Source organism: Telopea speciosissima, chromosome 11 (genome assembly GCF_018873765.1).
Source record: "Telopea speciosissima isolate NSW1024214 ecotype Mountain lineage chromosome 11, Tspe_v1, whole genome shotgun sequence".
NCBI classification, from domain to species: domain Eukaryota; kingdom Viridiplantae; phylum Streptophyta; class Magnoliopsida; order Proteales; family Proteaceae; genus Telopea; species Telopea speciosissima.
This window is the reverse complement of record NC_057926.1, coordinates 56,148,958-56,170,993: the sequence shown is the minus strand read 5'-3', so window position 1 is coordinate 56,170,993 and position 22,036 is coordinate 56,148,958. Positions and strand designations below refer to the sequence as shown.

Below are 22,036 nucleotides of genomic sequence, written 5' to 3'. Positions count from 1 at the left end.
ATATCACAAACCTAACCAAACCGAGTCCGACTCAAACCAAAACCGAAAAACCCTTATTAGTTTGGTTTCAGTTTAATTGAAACTCACACCGAAATCAAAAAACCGGAACGGAACTGCCGGATTGACACCCTTACCTAAAAGCAAGTGTCCATAGCCGTCTCACCGATACCATATCGGTCTAGTATCAATTACAATCGATATTGATATGTATTGACTAATATGATCAATATGATACCGATAACTATAAACCTGTGGACGGGAGGGAGTATGGTGTAGAGAAAACGGTGGAACTTGGAGGTAAATCAGTAATGACCTCAATTCGAAGGGAAGAATGTCGGCAAAATCTCGTATTATGCGAAACGCTTTCCTAATTGATGGTCGCGGAAATAAGGAAAGCGTGCAGTCAGCGTCACTTGCCGCGCCGGCAGCGACACACGATGGCGGCTCAATTGGTGTGTCGGTTGCCGTGTGACGACTGAAGATGGGGCACTGCTGAGGAAAAGGCGAGCAGCTGTCCACCCGCGGTTACAGGAAATGATAATATACCCTCATTCTTTCCTACTATGATAATCCCTTATTTTAATCACCCTATTTATTCGTTCCAAGTTTTTCAAATTTTAAAATCCCTTATTCTAATCACGCCTATTAATCAGTTTTCTAAACATTGATATCGTATCGGGGGAATGGTCAAACGGATCCGCGTCGGATACGGTATTGGTATTGGCTAGTATCGGGCCCGTATCAATCTGGATTTGCCCTTAATTTTTTTTTAATCAAATTTTGATTTTTTTACCCTTGATCCGTACCGATATAGTGATACAGAATCGGTCAAGAGTCGGAATTATTTTCTGCCAACACCAATTACACGATTACCAATACCATGATCAAAGTTTGATACCAATACGACATCGATATAGATAGGTTGATATAGGGGTGTCAACTGGTCCGTTTCTCTAGCGGTTCCGACTCTAAAGTGTCAAGACCAAATCCGGTCCAAAATTGACACCCCTAGGTTGATATGGTCAGAAAGAGAATTTTTTTGAGAGGGTCCTTACAATGACAGTGTAAGAAGAAATCTGTACATTACACCAATGAGGGGGTTGGACAATGGTATAATCTATATGGAATCCATATGGGAGCCACATGAATAAAATAGGAGAGAGTCTGTCAATGTGGGTCTCTCACTTTTTATTATGTGAGAAGGATATAAAGGAATCTATTCAAGGGCAATGTAGCAATCTCCCTCCCCCCATATTTTTAATCAAACCAATATGTAATCGATATGGACAGATTTAGGGCTGCAAGTTTGGCCCTGTCGGCCCGAACCCGCCCTGAGCCCGAACAGGGCCTGGGTTAAGATTTCTGGCCCTGAGCGCAGGTTAGGGCCAGAAATCCCTGGCCTTGAGTCAGGATCGGGTCGGGTCAAGGTTGAGACTTCGGGTCAGCCCAACCTTGATTTTGGCCCTGAAGAAATTTCTTTATTTATCAAAAAATAGAAGTTATTATTCATATATCAAGTGTGCTAGTTTGTGTTGTGTAAAAACCATTTGCTATCAAAAGGTCTTGGGTTCAAGCCGCCTCTCTCACATCTTTCATTGTTTTGTTATTTTAATTTAATTATTGCAGGGCCAATCAGGGCGGGCTTGGGCTAGGCTTGGCCCGTCAGGATTAGGGTTAGGGTCAAGGTATTTAGGCCCTGAGTCAGGGTCAGGGCGGGCCTGGGCCCAACTAAGGGGACTTAGGGTTGGGCTAGGGTTTTAAAAAACCCGGCCCAACCTGAACCTGTTGCAACCCTAGACAGATTCAACCAATATGTACTAGTATTGATATATTGACATCAATAGTGACCAAAACAATACCTGATATTGTGTTTTATAACCTTGCAATAACTAGGGAAATACTCATTTGAGCGGGGGCCTATCAATCTTTATTGTGTAACATGAAGTGATATATGAGAAAGGGAATGTTCTATGTTCGAGAACTTGGCCTACGCTAGCACTCCCATGTGTCCTATCTCTCTCCTCTCCACAAGGGGAGGAGAGAGATAGATACATGGGAGCATTGGTGTAGGCCACACTCACGGACAAAGAACACTTTCATATATGATAATTTGATTTTTAGATAGATAATATATGATCTGGATTCTGGATTAGTCATGCGTCAAATTTTAGAGTCTAATTTAATCAAATATATTTTCGTGTATTTTTTTGGTAATTAAATATATTCTCGTGTATTGCATTGCACATATTCATGTATATTACTATATACTGAACATTACTTTGCTTTCTCCCATGATCTTAATTTTTAAACATACATTTTGCCACTTGAAAATTTTTGTTTTGATTGAAATATTACATGTGATTAGGGAGATCTTGGGATCCACTTGTTTACAAATTTGAACTTCTTTCACTCTATCATGTAATAGATATTTGGACGACCTTGATATGCTAATCTAGATAGATTGTTTCGAATTTTTTATTATTTGGCAAAAAATCTCTACTTAGTTGCATGGTCTCTTCATAAGCATTTGGGCCAATGGGTGAACCTATGATTATTCCAAGATCTCTACTGTTCTGAATTTTTATTATTATTACACTTTAAATATTACCCATGATTTTGCTTACATACCATCATTTTCAGTATTAGTTAACTAATAATAAAATGACTCTTTTTTTATCCATTGGAAAATGTGCCGATCAATCCATGATTTGATCCATGACTCATCAATCCATCCATAGTCCTTGATTGTTAAAGCAGTTAACTATTTCATAGAATAGTCAAAGGTTTAAGCTCTCCACTTTGTTTGTTGTTATTTTAAAAGAATTTAGGTTGTAGAACCATTAAGATTAAAAACAGAAAAAAAATCAAACTCTAATTTCCTCGGATCAATTACTATCCTTATTCTCAATCATTCATTAGACAGAGTTATCTGAATAATTTTATGGCTATTTTTTCTACCACTATTTAATTTTTATGGAGGCTAGTAATGCAATTACATTCAAATTTCAAAACCCTAACCTTAATGGTATCATGCTTAACATTTCTAGATAGATTTCAGATCCTAACATTTTATTCTTGTACCAAACAATACCTTCCTTTGTCGAAGTAACAACATCCCCCTATCCACCAATGCATACTGTGGTACATACCATGGATCATCCTCCTCATTATCTGTATGGTAGTTTAAACCTATTTCTAAGGAAGTCGGATGGGCTTATGTTATTTTCTATAAAAACAAATTGCTTACTATTTGTGTACATTAAGGGTTTGCAAGATGCCCACAAGAAGCCGAGACAAGAGGAATTCAATAAGGAGAAGTGGGCAATATTGTTAGGAAGAGAGTCCATGAAATATGGACAGACTCTACCAGAGTTGCTAGGAAAGCTGTGAATTGTCATCGTCACTTTTTTTATGGACAAGATTCTGTAAATACTTTGTTTATTCCTTAGTCTATAAAAAAAAAAAAAGGGGGGGTAATTAGCCGTGGGAGCTGTCTTCTTATCTTCTTCTTCTTTCCTTATTTTCTTCCTTTCCTTTTCTTTTCTTTTATTTTTTATTTTTTATTTTTTCCTTTTGAGATTTAAAACAGTCTTAAGGATATAACATTTATGAAACAAGATAGATCTTATACTAGCCTAGCTTATCATCTGGGTAAGTAAGTTTGGAGGGGGCTGTCTCTATGAATATGCTAGATCTTATTTTCCGATGGTTCAATTTTCTTATATTTTCATAAAAAATTTATTATTATCACAAAAGTTAGATGATATGTTCATTCTGACCTTTGGAAAGAGAGGATATGGTCTAAATTAGAAACGTGTCAAATTTCAGAGTCATGTTTAACCAAATACCCCCTTTTGTATTAGCACACATCCGTGTATGTCCATGAATGTGTATTGGTACTCTAGACATTACTATGAGCTCTCCAAACTAGGGGGTGTCAATCGGTCGATTTGGGCCGATTTTGGTGTGGGAATGGTAAAACCAAAACTAAACTAATTAGGAAAGTTTGGTTTCGGCTCGGTTTAGTTTCGGGTTTACATCGTTTCTTGTATCGATTTGTTATCAGGTCGGTTGCGGTTCGACTTGGGTTCGATTTACCATGCACGCTTATATTAAATTATAGAAAAAATATGATCTTTAATGGTTTTCGGGTTGTTATCGGTTTCTTATCGGTGTAGATCGGTTTGGTTTCGGTTTTAGTCTGGCTTTTGAGATGGTTTTAGTTTGGTTTCGGATTCTCTCGATTATGGGGTCGTAACCCCCCAAACCGAAACAGTCCAAAAGACTTCGACTCGATTTGGGTTGGGCTATTTTGGTTTGGTTCAGGGTGGTTTACTCGGTTCGGTCCCAACTTTGACACCCTCCCAACTAGTGGTAATAGACAGTTTAGATTTAAAAAAAAAATGGATGGCTCAGATTGTTTTGTGATTTTTCGAAAACGTATACTTCCATTATTACATGGATAACTACTAGGGAAAAAAAAAGTGTGGGTCCTAATCTCACATCATTGTACATTTGTATGCAATCACATCAAACATACATCAATTCATATTTTTTTTTAAGATCTAAATTATTTGATAGTGGGGAAGTTTCTATTACTCATACAATTAGCTGATAGGGAAAACAACAATGCTTGGTCATGTGGCCCCTACGCTTGGATATAAGAGCATGCAAAATTACTATCTCACCTATTATAAAATAAAAAATACAATTTATGTTGAAGTCCCTGCACATGCTCTCATTGACCCCGTACTGGTGCAGGGCCCATGCAACCAGGCAACGATCTCTTACCCTAACTTATATTTTACCTATGGATTACTTCCTTTTTGATTCTCTCAATGAAGTCATCTCCTTTTTCCCTAGTTTTTTAAAATATCCAGACTATATCTTAATGGCATATTTTCAGTATAATTTTACTTCATTCATACATCTATCTCCTAAATACTATTTTAGATGACCTAACTAAATATATGTAAGGTAAAAAGAAGGCTTTCATGTTGCATGGCGCCTGTGGCAGGCCGCGGGGGTGTTGAAATGACTGCCCCTCCTCCCCTAAAAATCTAAAATGCACAAAACCCAACTCTGTTGATGTCCCGTATGCTATCATTGGCCCCCACGCTGGTGCAGGGGCCAAGCAGTCTGGCAACAATCCCCAGCTCAATGCATAAATACTAATTCTATATTTCCCACTTTAATGCTTATATTTCACTTCAAACATTCACATAACCCATCCTCAGTAAAATGGTGTACATATTCATTAAAAGTAAAGGGAGAAAGAGACTTTAAACTTGTTTTATTAAGCGACTTAGAAAAGAAGACCGTGTCTATCATGTGTTCCACAGATTGGCCAAGGTCTATTCCTTGGCTTCGCAAACTTTGTGTATCTGAAGATAATGGTAATATACATGGTTATCAATTTCAGTAAATATACTTTTAACACAAAAATATTAGAAAAAAAGTATTTTATAGAAAAAAATGGATAAATATAGACTACATTCAGGAAACTAATAGGAAATTTCCGTTCAATAATTATGATGGATGGATTCACAGGCTAGCTCACTTCCTCTTACAAAATGGGCCATCTCTGTGTGGGGTAATGAAAGCCAAAGAGACAAACCCATATACCTGTAAGCTGAGATAATCGGGATCCTTTACTTCTGCCCTGCTCGTACTGCCGTGTGTGTCCCAGACACAGCAGGACAGTCAAAAAGACCTCTTTATCTCTGTCTGAGCGAGGATAAGGCGATCTTTTCCACCTCACTGTGGGGGAGGGGGGGCGCACGACTGTACCGGGAAGTAGAGGATCCGAACTCGGAGAACGATGTTGACCGGTGAAGCTTCTTGGCTTTCAACATATTAATTAGGCAATGCTATGAAAACTGAGCCTCGATCAATTTACCACGTGTGGTTAGGTGAAATATCCGGCTGATTGACCTGTATTGGAGGTTGCCCGATGGGTCAACCAGTCCAACCGGATAAAACATGATTGGGTTTTATTATATTTCACTGACCCAAAGCACTGGTAGCTCATACCAGTCCCTATTATTATGTTTTTCGGTTTCAAATGGGCTTTTTTGTTATCAGAAGCCCAAAGCACTGCTAGCCCATACCAGTCCCTATTTGGAGTTTCAAGGTTTCAAATGGGCTTTTTTTTGTTATCAGAAGCTCAAAACACTGCTAGCCCATACATACAAGTCCCTATTTATTTTCATTTTCCACGTAAACCCATATGAAAAGTCAAAACTGTTTGTAAATGCTAATAGCTACGTGGCGACATTAAGAGTGGAAAAGACAAAAGAGACCCTAACGTAGGGAAGAAGAAGAATTCATTATTAGACAACCGAGGGCAAGGGGCAAGGGGGTCAACCTGAATCTGGGTAGTCACAAAACTACACCGAAATTCTCAAAAAAATTACACAGAGAGGGAAGAAGTAATTAATTAAGACATCATTAGCTCTCTCTCTCTAAAGAGCTAATTAAGCTTAGTACATTACCTTAACCTTCATGGTTAGTCAAACCCAAGATGGGGTTTCAAGTATAGTATCCAAAGCAGGTTTCCATGATCTCTGTCTAGAGAATCTTTCTGTGGGTTGTGGCTTTCTCTCTGGTGACTCTTCTTCTAATGTCTTCACTTCTGAAGGGAAAATACAAAAATCACCTAACACAGGAAATATTCTTACAATGTTGTTGGAGTTTCCATGCTTCATTGCTCTTGATGCCTTGTATGAGAGAGATAACATCTCTTCATTAGTTAGCACTGAGTAGAGTAAATCCATTGGTAGAATGAAGTATAGCCGGCGCCGTTCGAGTTCTTCGTCTGCTCCGAGGCCTAGAATCCGGTGACCCACCTTGAGATCACTAGAGTTACATACAAATTGCCTTGGGTTTTCTAGCATCAGCTCAGCTGCTTTAATTGGTCTTGTGTACACCTCTAGTCTTCCATCACTTAACAAAACCTTTACTGTTCCACCTGAGATAATAGTTGGAGCACAAGATGTGGTATTCCCCATTTTTCAGTTGGAGATCGAGGAAGAGAAAGAGAGAGAGAGAGAGTAGTGAAATGGGTTTTGGTCTGAAACTCTGAATTGAGATTGATATAAGTGTGTAGAAGCTGTGTGAGACAGAGACCGAGACAGAGAGAGGTCCCATTCAGTGTGGGTTGTGTACTATTTTTTAAGGGAAGCACATGGTGAGGCATGGAAGAGAGTTAGGCAATGTGGTAGAGATCACTTAAGGACACAGCCAACCAAATGATGAGACATGGAAACCAGGATTTTCTACAATAAATGATTCAGATTTTAGTCCTCCTGGGTCACCCACCCCTAATTTTAAGGTTTTCTAATAAGAGGTACCTGGAAAAAGGGTCCCACATTCGTCTTCCTTTCAGATATGTGAGAATATCTATCTTCTCACTAAGTAGCAGCAACGCCTGCCAGATCTTTTCTAGGTATTGGGTCTCTTTCAAACATCTAATTAACAATATGGATCATCAGGTGTGTCAATTTGGATGACCCATCAAGGAGTTGACCATCAGAAGCTCAAAATCATTTGATCAAACATATATGAACTGTTGGATTAAGAAGATTTCACATCTGTTCTTTACATTGGCATTCACAGTATCACTGCCCCAGGTATAACAGAGCTTCCCAGTGGTTGTAATGTCCAAGAGAGAGAGAGACCTAGATTTTGCTTCTTTATGATCAAGTCAGCCTAATTCAATGATAACTTTCAGGTTTGTTTATAGTTATAAATTTAGCTTTTGGCATTTAAGGGCTGGATTGAAATATTATATGTCAGCGTAGGATGTGAAGACAGAAGGGATTGAAGATGGTAAAAGAGGACAGTGGTTGTTAGGTTGTTGGTTAGCAGACTAAACTCTATCTTGGCATTGCATCAAGAGCCATTCATGGCGTTTTGACAATATTTAGCTTTGGCAAATCAGCTCCTAACCAAAAGCCCTTCTGGAAAAAAAAGGTATGTTAATGGCTTTGGCCTGCTGGTACATAAATCATGGCTCAGTATAATTTTTTATCTCTCTCTCTCTCACTTTGCTTTAGGAGGTAAAAGGTAAGTTAATTATGGTTCTAAGTATCAGTATGGATGCGAATCGATATCAATGCAAATCAGTATCACTGGAGATCAATATACAAGGGGCAGAGGCATCATCTCACATTGCCCTATGAGAGGGTATAGAAAACACCCCAATTTAGGCCCAATACAGCCCAATATGGTATTGTATAAGTATCGGCCGAGACTGACAAAATGCTGATACCTATAGTCTTGATGTTAATGGATTTGGCCTGACCAAGACTCCAAGAGTGCTCTTGTTGGAACTTGACATATTTTAATTTATTTGTTTGGCATTTTCACCAAAAACAAAAGAGTGTTATTGTTGGAACTTAACCAAACTAGCCCAGTAAAATAATGCCAAATTGGCGGGGCCCTCTCAAGCTGGTAAGTCCAATTGATCCACTAGTGCTCAGCCATTGTACCATTGAGAGTATTAATAGTTTTTAAGGTGAAAAGTAGTTGAAGATGTCTTTCAAACAGTTGGTAGAGGGACTGCTGAATTAGTTTCGAATCTATTTTGTTGGTCTTCACCAATGTTAGGACAAAGGCAAAGTTGATCAGATAGTTTTTACGGTTCTCAAGAAAGGGGCTACTGCGGTACTGCCATTCTACGGTCTTAAAAATCGGTTAATCTTTCGGGATTGGTGTGTGGTTTGTATGATTACATTTTCATGAAAAAAAAACAGAAGTTTTAAAAAAGGGGATTACTGCTTAGACTGCGAGCAAGATGCATGATCGAAAATTCGTATTCCATTTGTTTTCGTATCCTTTTGAAAAAATTTAAGTTAGAAAATTTGATTTTCAGAAATTATTCAAATTCATTTGAAAGCTAATCGGATGTTGATACAGATATTTCAATTTCAGTCTATATATGTTTAGGCTTGGTTATGAAAATATGACTAAATAATGAGAGTGACTAGGACACCACCCACATACGTGCAATAACCTATCAAGCGATACCAATGGGGGCCTGAGACAAGGCATCATATAAGAGGGACAAAGGGGTCATTTCAAAGAGGGAAAAGGAGAGATAGACACAACAGATGTTAGCTTGCAATAACCGGGTGGTGTGCCCAAACTTTTCCCTAAATAATTTGATTTATAAATAATATTCTGGGTGAAAGAATGCTGCATGAGTGCTTGTGGTGTGCTACCCCCACGCTGCACAGGGTACAGTAAAATGACCGTATTGCCCCTATGGAAAGGTGGAATTTCTCAAGGGGCGTGACGGTCATTTCATGCATCCCTGTGTCTCGGCACAGGGGCAACGCACTGCACACGCCCAGGTAGCATTCTCTTTCCCTAATGTTTTATAGGGAGAAAGAATGCTACTTGGTGGTGCCCCCTACGCCGTCACATGGGTGCATCAAGAGACCATCCCACCCTTGCAATCGATGCTCATAATCACGCTGCCATTGGCCCAACCGCTGGCACAGTGGCCATGCAACCAAGCAACGATCTTTTTCCCTATTTTATAATACTAAAATATCTTTATTCATTTATAATATATTATAGGTAATTAAACAAAAAATTAATGAGGAAAACTAAAAATTAATGAGAAAAACTATGTAATTTCATATATAACACTTTAACATCAACCCTAGTGGGGTTGTAGATCAGCCCTTCACCTTCCTGTCTTCTCAATTTTCGTCTTGTTCAGGTGTCCCCACTCAACATGGACATTGAAACCACAATGCTGCTCTCTCCAGACTCTCTAGTCTCGACTAGGAATGTAAATGTATAGTCACAATCGTATACGTTTAGAAGAATCCGTCCGTGTTCAAAAAATCAATTTTCGAAAACTATCTGAATATATTCAATAGCAAGTCAAATGGGGATGCATATAATGTTTATGTTTGATTCAAATTTGATCAATTTACATCCCTAACTTTATATGCTAAATAGAAACAAAGCGAAAATATTCCAAAATAACCCGGTTCAACCGTACGGTCCTGCCTGGTTTTTTAAAATATGCTTACAATCTCTCTTCAACCCTATCCGAAACCCATCCCGATCTGAGAGCCAGGGGCCCTAAACCTGTTTTTAGAAACCACGAGCTACTTCGGCACGAAAGCTTATTGAATAAGTTGATTTTCCCCCCTTCGTTTTGAAGGAAAATAATCATGATTCTGCAAAACCACCCTTGCATAATCTTTTATCTTGAAAGCATTGGATTGAAAACCATGTATTTGGTTCATCACTTGATGGATTCTCATCTGATGGTGTCACATTAACATATTTTCAAAAGACCAGCCTCATAAAATCACACCTCTCCAAAGAAATTGGCCTGTATCAATGATCGGTTGAAGCTTGTGTGTTCATTGTATGCATGCTTAGTGAAAGGTAATCCTGAAATAAATGAAGTTAAAATAAAGGAGAAAAGTTCTGTGAGGAGGAGTGTACCACCCACGCCCAGACACGGGGGACAAAATGACTGCCCTGCCCCCATGAAAGGTGGAAATTCCACCCCCAAGATGCCAATGCACCTGCTCTCATAGGTCCCCGCATGCCTGCTTGGGCCACGCTCCCCCACAGAGAACACCGACCCTAAAATAAAATACAAAATTTGAGAGAGTAATACCGAAGGAACAACCGGATACATGAATACTCAGATGTCAAAAGGCAAAGATTTATGTTTCTTCCATCTTGGGGAGTTGCAAACATCAAACGTCAATGGCATGTATAACTAGACAGACACAAGATCTATCCCCTCAACAAATTTTCATTGTTTCATCTACAATTGCATATAATACAGTCAAGCAAAATAATAAAATGAAACCTCACTCCAAGGTACACAACAAACAGATATTCTCTTGAAATAGTGAAGCCCATTCACGGTTTATGTTGTGCATGAATGGATGTGTGAACTGCCTGATGAGGAGCCAGAGCTTTTCCATTCAGAAGAATTTGTTCCAAGAAATCAACTCGAATTGATTTGAATTGGTAGTGCTGCTTTATTTGAATTTTTTTTTTTTGGGGGTGAGGGAGGGGTCGGAGGAGAAGAAGAGAAAGAAATAGTGTCATAAATCAACATGAGACATATAGGTTGTGCCACTCTATATATGAAAATGGATCTGGTCAAATTACACTATTCAGGACACCTGAGCCCAATAACATCTTAGATTTCCTGGCTTACAAAAGAAAATGAAAATCACAATGAGAAGAAAAAATCATACCTTGCCCTTCCAAGAGAAGTCAACAGCACTATAGCAAGGTTCCATTATTGTCAGCTGATCGGCCTCCTTAATCTACAAGGAAAAGAGAGGTAGTCAGTTTTTGCAAATGCACATGAAACAGATGAAAACGAATGCAAATATAGATCTGTGGTCATTTGTTAGAGTAGGGACTGCTGTTTCTGCCTACAAGCAAATTACATAATCTGAAGGCTAGCAATTAATCCTTACCACATCAACACGTAACCCATACACTGAAAGAATAAAACAAGTTTGATCTGAATCACATACAAGATAATATCTGCAAAATCAGAGCACAACGATTTATCTTCAGTAAGTAACAAAGTTGAAAGCCAATAATTTGTGGAAAATGGAAGTTTGGAAAATATCATACTGTCTAACAAATGTTTCAAAAGGTTTAAAGCGGATGCTATATGCAGTCTCTTATCACACTAAAATATAACATCACAAAAATCATAGTAAGTAATACAACTGCAATGTACAATACAAGTGCTATTTGAATCAAACGACAGAGGATTATATTTAGACGACACAAGTAGGATAGTGTTTTGAAGGCAGACGTACAAGGGGGTTAAGTTATCATGGTTAATGAAGAGTAGCACTTTCCCCACAACTGCTACTGCTTTGTTCCGCCCCTTCGTCAGAAGATTTATAGCTGCTTTTTTGTATGAAGAATTCACTTGAACATGGAAAATACAAACAAAACAACTGGAGATTCGTTAGGAGGGATTAGGGAATTTCGTGCAACAGTGGATACTGAGCTCAACCAAGTATACCAAATAGGTCTTGTATGAAGTATGCACAGAACTACAGACGTGTTGAGTAGCTTACAATTAACATCAACCAATGATGATGCCACTGCTGCAACACGTTTTGCCCTGGAGTGTACCTGAAGAATGCATTATCATCAGAAACAGTTGCATATCTAATGAAGAATCTATTGGCATTTAAAAGGTACCTGTCTGGATTGTGTGCTGTGCCCATTTGTTTGAGCAAACAATCCATTGAAGAATTATGAGATCCATGGACTAAAATTGACCAGGTCCATTGAATTACATTACAATCAGATTCAATGCATGTTCAGGATCCAATCTAAATTCCATTTGGCTCACTATTTTATAAACATATAATTATACTCCTTAGAGCATGTAGCTTTATTATCCCCTTTTTCTCTGTGTCTCACTTTCTCTCTCCAAATATTCCTGGCAGATAAGCAATTGATACCAACATTTAAAACCATTATGATGCCATAATGTTAATTTTTTGTGCACCCTTCTTGTGCTCTTTTCACTGATTCCTTTCGTCAAAAACTGATTCAGATTATCCACTCCAAGATTCAAACCCATAATTATAAAATAAATAAATGCCATCATAATTTATATGTAGCACTTTTTATCTCCTCCCCATAGGCATGACCCAAGAGGCCAACCTAGACCAACAGATGGGTAAAGTAAGTTGCATGTGAAGGTGATCAAAATATTCTAAGAAGCTGAAAATTGTATCAAAACAAGTAACAGAATGACTTAAAAAACAGAGAGACAGATGCATAACCTTCAAGGAAGTTTCCAACTTGTCAAGAAGATTGACCATTTTTTGAACCTCCTCGGCAGCATTTAGCCCAGGATCCTTTGAAGCAGCAGCTTCAAAACCACTGAGGGCCCTCTCATAGTATTCTAGATATTTGTTTACCTGTAATTAACAATTTCATCAGTAATTTTACAGCACAATTCTTGTTAATATAGCTTCTGAAGCAAGATGTAATGCTGAGAACTACAAACAGAAAAAGAGAATAAATTTAACAAAGTAAAGGCAGAATGACATCTCCAAACATGACCAAACCAGGAACAATAGTAAGAACCACAGATTGCACAAAATAAGGAGGAACTGGAAACTATAAACTGGGGAGCCCTACCATGGACCCAACAATGTAGTGGTAGGAAATTTAACAATATGAGCTAAGGTTCTTTGTCTTTAGCCTTCATTTTTCTCAGAACAATTGCATTGGTTTTGTCACCTTCAAGCATCATCTTGTCAGGATAATCTGGGGTGGGACCACTGGCCTAAACTCACAAAATCTGATTGTGGATGCAGCTAGGAACTCACCATGGGCTACTTGAAATCAAATATGCATTTGCTTTTGGTCAACTGCATAGATGTAATTTTGGCCATTTGTACTTTGTAACTTGGATGAATTGTATTAATTTTTTTTTTTTGGTAAACAATGAATTGTATTAATGTAGGCTAGATAAATAGGATATATATATATATATATATATATATATATTTTATAAAATTTTTACAGTTGTTTTGAAGTCTTAGTTATTTTTTTCTGTTCAAGAGTTCTCTCTTTTCTGCGATAGGGAGAAGTTTCTTTTTTAGTTGGTCTTTATTTATTTTATTAAGGGAACACATTCTCTGTCCGGGAGCGTTGCCCCTATGCCAGTGCAGGGGCCAATGGGAACACATGCGGAAGCATCAACAGGGGTGGGATTTCTGCCTTTCATGGGGGGTGGGGTGGTCATTTTGCCCCATCCTGTGTATGGGTGTAGGAGCTCCACTCCCGGACACAGTTCTTTTTCCTTATTATTAAATAAGTCTTTGAGTCAATTAATACTCTCCTTTTTTAGCCTACAGCTGGGGGAGGAAATTAGATTTAGTTTAGATTGTTATGTTTTTTTACTATTTAACTGTTTGAGTCAAATAAAAAGCTTAGGTTAGTTAGACTTCTATGTTATTATTTTTTTTTATAAATATATGTAAGATGCTAAACCTGACCCATGGTTTGAGTAATGGATTGAATTAGTTTGTTTGAAAAAGATTGTTATCTCCCATCTCTCCCCCACGATCTCCTTTCTGTCTCTGCTCTCCCTTCTCTCCTCTATCATCCTCCTTCTAAGTACTGTTCACACTACTGTTACTGGGGAACGTTCACAGTCCTAGAACAACCCCTTATTTGAATCAATTGGTATCAGAACCTAACCTAGCCATAGGTACCATGGATCCTACTCTTTTGTTTGCTCTCCACCAACAAATTCAAGTCATGCAAGAGAACTTGTGAAAAGTTGAAGCAAATCTCGAAGAGACTAGGTGACAATGCAAGAAATTTAATAACCAATTGCTGGTCACATATGATCGTATGGAATCTTTCTTCGCAAATGATCTCAGTCGTTGAGAAATGAGTGGAAAAGCAAGACGAACTATTGACGATAGAAGACCAAGTGGCTCCAGTTATCATCGAAGAACCACTCCATGGAGGAGCATAAACTGGTTGGTTTTTTATTGAACCAGTCGAATTTGTTTTTCCACGTGGCAACTTCAACAATGGATTCCATGTTGCTGATTTCATACCGTTGGATTGTGGTCTGATCATTGGTTTCATTGGGTCAAGGAGAATGGTTGTTGGTCGTGCATTGAAGATCCTCACATTTTATAAAACTCGAGGCCACGCTTTTTTAATCGGAACAGAATAATGCAAGAGCATGATCACCACCATTGGATGGGTTTGATCTATTTTTTTGGCCTTTGATTTGTATTTGTAACTTGGATCATGGTTCAAGGAATCAGTAGTTTTAGTCAAAACTTAAAGAAAAATTTTGGTTTCGACCTGGACCGGCACGAAAACTAGTGTGACTCACTAGGTATTCCAAGTTTCGACTGAAACTTTCATGTTCTGGTCAAAATATCGGTTGTTTTCAATAGTGCCGTTTTGATTCACCGAAACCGTACAACCTGGGGTTTTAGAAACCAAAATCTGTTGAAATGGGTACTGTTTCGATCCATTTCAATGTGTAGTTTTGATAGGTTTCATGTGAAACCTTCTGGGATCCTAAAAACATCAATTTTATGTGGATTTTGGCCATTCCACTTTCAACTCTTGGAGGAACAAGTTGTTAGAACTTTGTACAAGTCATCTACAGCTAAGATTTAGTGGATTTGAGAGAGATTGGTTGAAGATTCACAGTTTGAGGTAATACCTTTTTTCCCTAAAGTAATTTTTTTTTACAAAAAATAGGGTAAATATGTGTATTGGATATAGTGGATTTAATCAGCCTGGTTCTTCATCATCTTCATTCCACACTACTAATGATGATCAGCCACAAGGTGTGGCATCATTCGAGGATAGCATCTTCTCCTCATGGAACAAGAACTCTCCGAGATCTCAGTAATATCTCGATTTTTTGAAAAACCGAAATGAGATGCTAGGCAAAATGAGAAGATTGCATTGTCTCGTCCAGATCGAGATCTCGATCATCTCAGTGAGAAACCTTGGTATACATACACTTATTTATACCAGAAACCAGGACAGACAGTTATTTATGCCAGAAACCAGGACAGACAGTTATTTATGCCAGAAACCAAGACAAACACATATTTATGCACTTTTTTTATTTGTTCTTTCATTTACTTAAGATATTATTCATAAATAAAGAAAAACCCTCCCTATTTGAATCCAATAAAAATAGTTAAAAAATAAAATTCCAAAAGGATAAAAAGTCAACCCTCCCAGTTCAAGAACAAAAACTAGATTTTCGATGGTAGTGCACTTTTCAACTTTTAAATACTCAGGTTTTTCTCAAATATATAAATTCTATAAATCTTAATATGGTAAAACATTATTAAAAAACGAAAGTGCAGTGAAATATTCATTTGTTTTGATATGTAAAAATATATTTTCATTCAGAGAGATTCTAACAGCATTTGCGCACATCAAATAAGGTTTGACCGAAACATAACTCGCTCAATATCAAATATAAATCATATTTAAGCAATTTTTGACTTTGGAAAATCTCATAGTGTCATTGTGTTTAAATAGGCAAAATAAGCTGTATATCAAGTTTCATGACCAAACTAGGTCAAAAACCCACTGAAACCATCAAACAAGTTTTTAAAAAAAAAAGTGCACCAACTCGCCGAGATCTTGATCCAACTCGGTTTTTTGGTTGGGCTAAACCAGTACCGAAACCAAACAGAAAGATAAAAGTGATGCACTAACATACTTGAAGGAATTTTCACTACCGAAATTTCCGGACGGCAATGGTCAGGAACCTATGAAATTTAAGTGATTGATTAAGAACATCCCGTATAAAAAAAGAGTGAAATGAAAACTCCAAGACTTACCGTGGCACAGTTGAAATAAAGGTCTGGATTAGACTTCACTGTATCATCTTTTTCCTGATACATGTTACAAAGAATTAGTACATTTTGCAAACTTACAACAGTACAGCTAACTGGCTTAGCCTTCTACCTGTTGCTGAAATTAAAACAGTAGAAAAATAGCTTATTGAGCCATGCAAATTAATTGGAAATTGACAGAAGATGGATCAGTTGCAGAAGTTCTTATCTTGCAAACTTACAGCATTCTGATAAGCTTTCAAAGATTGCAAAAGTTTGTCATGATCCCATGTTCCAGTGATGAAAAAACTTGTGAGGCATGCATTTCCAAGATTATCTGTTGAGGAAAAAAATGACAACAGTGAAGTGAAAATAAGTACTGAGACATGGAGGAAGAAAAAAGGGGGGAACAAAGTTCTACAGTGGGGGCTGCTATTTTTTGCCCAAGAATATAAAATAAAGTAAGGGAAGTAGAATATTTCACCTACTTTATTTTACTCAGGCATTTTACGTCAAAACAAACAGAGCATAAAGAAGAGAAACGTACAAATATACACAGTTCATAAGAAAAAGAAATGATAATAATCCTAGGAAACAAGACATCAAGAACAAGAAACTTAATGATGAAACAGAGAAACGAAAAGTCAGATTGAATCCCCACGGGTCTTTCCAGGAAAGAAAACAAAAACCTTATTGCATGAATGCAATGCATGAAAGTTCCCCAAAGAATTGGAAGACGAAACTTATCAACAAGTAAATACAGTAAATCAGCCCAAAAGAGATGAATAATTGAGAAATGCTGCACAAGGATAAGTATTGTTATCAGACCAGTGGTTGTTTTGAGGAGAAATTGACGATGAGTGAGCAAAATACAATCTAGACCAATCTTGACCCTTCCTCCAGAAATTTTTTTTTTTATTTAAATAACATTATTCACATAAGAATTTCAACAAAACCAAACGTAGTAGGGGGGGGGGGGGGGGAGAACTAGAATGGGCCAATGTTTTCTGTCATGAGGAGGGCTAATTCGGCCGTTTTAACCTTTGGGTAAGCATGTTGCTTCATGCATTGGCTATGAACCATATACCCCACCATGTATTGAACTTTTCTCCTTTTATTTTCAACCATACAAATGTTGTATGGAGCTGAATGTTGGATAACAAAGAAAAAACAAATAAATAAAACAAATGTAGTCGAGATGAGGAGGTTGAGGTGGATGAGTGGAAAAACTAGAAAAGATAAAATAAGAAATGAACACATTCGAGGTAGTTTAAAAGTGGCTCCAATAGGAGATAAGTTGAGGGAGAGTTATTTTAAGTGCTTTGCACATGCTCAATGAAGGACATTGAATGCATTGTTAAGACCTAAGAGTGATATGGTGCAAATTAGAGGAATTAAAACAGCAAGGTTAGGCCAAAATTCACCTAGGGATAAGCGAAAAGAGATATCGATCCCTTTAGGTTTAACAACTACAATAACCTTAGATAAAGTTGAATGGTGAAACAAGATTCGCGTAGCTACACATTTAGTTGGGATGAGGCTTCGTTGAATTTTCTCCAACTGTTTTCCAAAAATATTGACTTTTATCAATCTTTTCTCCTAAGGCTCCATTTGTTTCGGCGTAAAATTTTACCTAGATAATTTTACTTGGAAAATTTTAAATGTTGAAAAGTTTTCCAATGTTTGTTTCCATTAAAAAACAAACATTGGAAACTTTTTCAACATGTAAAATTTTTCAAAGTCGGGTAAAATTTTACGCCAAAACAAACGGAGCCTAATCTTTGTTCCTCCATAAGCAAAATGCATTCAGGCTGAAACTTTCCACATTACTAGCACAGTTGTCAAGGTGTTGTCGTCTAGGCACCGCTTAGGTGTCCAGGCTCTTTCTTGGGTCCCAAGGCGACAACACACCTTGTTGACACTTCACAAGTTTACATTGATTAATGTTTATTGCTTTGCTTTGATGAATATGCCTATATTATATCAATGCTTTGTTTATTATATGTTTTTTTTTTTCTCATATTAGGCTTGGACGCTCTATATTATGTTATTTTTTATGAATATGCTTATATTATATTAATGTTTTGTTTATTGTATGTTTATTGCTTTGCTTTTTAATGAATAACATAATACTATCAGATTGCATTGATACGGATTCTGTGTTGCATATGTTGCAAATAAACATAGTTATATAAATCATCATTACTATATAACATACAGTCATTAATACACGGCGTACACGCTTAGGGCGCCTAGGCAGGCACCCACTCCAATGCCTTGGGTCACCTTGACAACTATGATTACTAGAGGCTTGCATAAACAATATTGTCACATAGTATTGGTGACAACTGTGCTGCCATCTTTGGAAAAAATGAGGACCATGAAGATAGAGTCTTCTCCAAGATATGAGGAGAAAACCCTCTCATAACATATTATATACAGATGGGAGAAAGTATTGTTCTGTTATAAGACAATGATCATCATAGAACAGAAGTTTTTTAGATAAGCACAATAATCCCAAATTAATAAATAAACAAGTTATACAAGATTTTATATATTCAGGGTTGATTTCCAGCAAAAATGGGGAAGGAAGGGATTTAAAGAGAAAAAATTTCAGTTGAGAACCAAAACCTTTAAGAATGCATTAATTGTGTTCTTGACACTTATTTTGCCTCTGCCCCCCCCCCCCCCGGGTGTGATTAAATCAAAGATCTGAAGAGAAAACAGGCTTCTAAACCCAGGTAAGATTTCAGAGAGAAAAAATTCAGTTTAATATTTGAACCAATGAAAACAAAATGGCACCCAAAAAATTTGTGGGCTACAGATCCTTACACCAAGAATTTCCATCCTTGACATCCAAAGTAATAGCTTCCTTTGCATGTTGAATGCTTTCTTCAACAATTTGAGCTGGATTGTCAGTGCCTACAAAGAAAAAGCAAACAGATTAGCCCAAAGAAAGAAGAGATATTTAAGCACACAACTTACATACCAGTATATCACGGTTCAAAAGTATAAAGAATGTGGGCAACGGATTCCTTTTCCTGGAACCAAGTTAGGCACCAGATGGAAGTAAGGTGAGTGAAGGGCTTAGTTTATTTAATTCATACTGTTAACTGTTTTATTAAAGCGCAAGCACAATTCACAAAAATAGATCATGCCAAAAACATATTGTGCACCAAATGAAACCATTTTCTATATCAAATGGAATACAAATAGGATATGAGGACTGTGTTAAGAAGACAAACTGTCAGCAAACAAACTCGAGGCTTGTCAACTCAGTTCAATATGCATGAAAAGCATTAAGAGAAATATTCACAAGAAAGGTTTCTTGCCTTGAGCCAATCTTCGCTCCAGCATTGATAACTGACAAAGTATTTTCTTGTTTGGAGCCTGCAGAAACACAGAAAGTAAGGATTTACAAGTAATTGATATTATAAGGCTAACTTAAATATTCTCCAGTCAGAACCAAAAACAATATCCTTAGATGAAGAGATTCTAAGAACCAAAAATTACCTTGTTTAGTGCCAGAGAAAAGCAGTTCTTTGCTGAAAGAAGATCCCCCTTCTTCCAAATGCAATTGCCTAAGCACAGCCAAGCATCTGAAAGAGATGGATTCAACTTAACCTGGAATATGAAATGGTTACTTTGATCACAAAAAATTCCCTTAAGCAGTAAACTAGCAGGAAAAAGCATTGTACAACATACAGCTTTTGACAGATGGTCTTCTGCTTCTTTCCTATAATCAGGAAATACATCCAATATCTTTCCTCTTAAAAACTCATAAGTTGCACGCTGTGTAGGTGATTTCCTTTCTTCTGCATAACAACGCAGGTTTTGCGGATAGGTAAATAAATATGCAAATTGATATTGTGTACATATGACAAGTTGTTGAGGAGCAAGAGAAGCTGGTGGGTTAATAAAAAAATTAAACAGTCAACAATAATTTTGGTTTCCACAAAATAATATTAAGTTATATTCACCTAAAAAAAGTAACACAAACTTCAGAAAATCCTTAAAAAAAATTGATTTAATTATCTAGTAATGCAAGATGAACAGCTGTAGTCAAGAAAATTAAAGAGAAGATAATAAATCAAATAGTTTGTATTCAAGAGACTAGAAGGAAGGGGGAAAAAAGCTAAGGAGTTGGATGACTTTAAACTTTGGAATACAGGGGATAAAGTAATAGAAGTGGAGTGGGCATAGTAGTGGATAAAGATGAGATAGGATTATATCCATCAAGCTTGTGTTGGGGAAAGAGGATGTCAATATGATCAGTGCTTATGCACCTCAAGTAGGATTAGAGGGCAAAGATGCATGTAGGAGACCCCATTTAGTTGGGATAAGGCTGAGTTGTTGTTGTTGTTGTTGTTAATGCATTTCAAACCGTTTAATGACTTCCGATACCAATGTGCTGCAATGGTCAAATTTGATTGTATCAGGGTTTTGATCATAGAGGTTCGGCCGTTCGGGGCAGTACCAGGAGACCGTATGAAGAGAGAATTTCCAAGCATCAATACATAAGGCAAAGCAGAACATTTTAATAATACAATGCATATACATATATTACTAGAACTTTCTGTTATCAGTTCGTATGACTCTTTCCAGAGAGCTAATGGTAAGCACTTTCGTATTCCCCTACAACCAAGATAAACCGAAATTACTTATTTTCCTCAATTATCAAACAAATGAAAAAAGACAGAGATGAGAAACTGAACAAACAGTGAATCCCTAGTTAAAGTAAAGCTATTGGTTCTAAATTTTAAGCTAAAAATACTAAAATCTAGTTGGTAAATACTGTTAAAAGAAGCAAAGGTGGCGAATAAAAATTTATAGAAATAGGTGTGCTTCGGATTGTAGAGTACCATATGGAATCGTATCGAGGAGTTTGAGAGCAAGATCTGCTTCAGTCTGCAACTTAGAGATTTTCTCTTCAGGATCGGCAGGGAAGTATGTGTCACGCAAATTGTAGAGATCTTCAGCGATCTTCGCGGCTTTGGCCATTAAATCTCGATCTTTACTTTGGCTGTGCTCGCTCATTTCACTATGGAATTCTTCACAATACTAAACAAACAAAGAGTCGCAAAGAGTCGCTCGCCTGATTCTCAAATACTCATAGAGAGCTTCACAGAATGAAGGTATTGTTGTCTCTCGGAGTCTCTGGTTCCAAACGACCCGTGGTTTAAAAACCCGGAATCGGGATCCGGTTTGATCCCAGACGATTCCGATCAGACCCAAATCGGAATCGGTCAACCTCGTTCTAGAAAACCCTAAAACCTGCAAAACCAATCTTTTGGGCGACTTGGTTCGTTACATATAAAACGTCACAATTTCCTTCCTCAACGGCCATGGAGTGAGCCTTCTCTATGTCGTACCTTTTTTGTTATCTGGCATGATCAGATGTGGCCTAAATTTTGTAAACAAACGCATAATTCTAAGGTCACCTATTTACTTGTCAAGTTTCTAATTAAAATGGAGTTTGCCAAGTGAAAAAATGAAATAATCAAAAGAATATAGAGAACTCTGCAGGTTTATCCAAGTGACAAAATTGCTACATCATCTGGCACATGGTGGACAAGTTTGTTGTCTATAATGACTATGTGACCTTATTGCCTTGTGAAATAAACTAAACGACTCGAGCTTATACGAAAAAATTACCATAT

General features: G+C 37.3%; 2 protein-coding genes across 2 annotated transcripts; both read right to left on the bottom strand.

The window, feature by feature from the left end:
• Nucleotides 1-6,232: 6,232 nt before the first annotated feature.
• LOC122646597 lies at nucleotides 6,233-7,159 on the bottom strand. The gene has a single exon (XM_043840179.1). The coding sequence runs from the start codon at nucleotides 7,008-7,010 to the stop codon at nucleotides 6,513-6,515; it is 498 nt and encodes a 165-aa protein (XP_043696114.1). The 5' UTR covers nucleotides 7,011-7,159; the 3' UTR covers nucleotides 6,233-6,512.
• Nucleotides 7,160-10,685: 3,526 nt separating this feature from the next.
• LOC122646596 (tetratricopeptide repeat protein 5-like) lies at nucleotides 10,686-21,459 on the bottom strand. Its single transcript, XM_043840178.1, has 13 exons — nucleotides 21,239-21,459; nucleotides 20,082-20,191; nucleotides 19,890-20,000; nucleotides 19,709-19,766; nucleotides 19,209-19,298; nucleotides 16,619-16,713; nucleotides 16,383-16,436; nucleotides 12,816-12,953; nucleotides 12,096-12,153; nucleotides 11,829-11,943; nucleotides 11,475-11,544; nucleotides 11,247-11,318; nucleotides 10,686-11,019 (listed from the first exon to the last, which is right to left on the bottom strand). Exons 1-13 carry the CDS (start codon nucleotides 21,411-21,413, stop codon nucleotides 10,903-10,905), a joined length of 1,263 nt encoding a protein of 420 aa, XP_043696113.1. The 5' UTR covers nucleotides 21,414-21,459; the 3' UTR covers nucleotides 10,686-10,902.
• Between the last annotated feature and the right edge of the window lie 577 nt (nucleotides 21,460-22,036).

Excerpts from the sequence above, each read along its gene's own strand:
- LOC122646597 (XM_043840179.1), bottom strand. The coding sequence starts at position 7,010 with ATGGGGAATACCACATCTTGTGCTCCAACTATTATCTCAGGTGGAACA.
- LOC122646596 (XM_043840178.1), bottom strand. The coding sequence starts at position 21,413 with ATGAGCGAGCACAGCCAAAGTAAAGATCGAGATTTAATGGCCAAAGCC. Across the intron at positions 19,299-19,708 it reads GGAGCGAAGATTGGCTCAAG|GCACTGACAATCCAGCTCAA; the intron begins GCAAGAAACCTT and ends TTTTCTTTGTAG. Across the intron at positions 11,020-11,246 it reads ACTTCTCTTGGAAGGGCAAG|CACTACCAATTCAAATCAAT; the intron begins GTATGATTTTTT and ends CAAATAAAGCAG.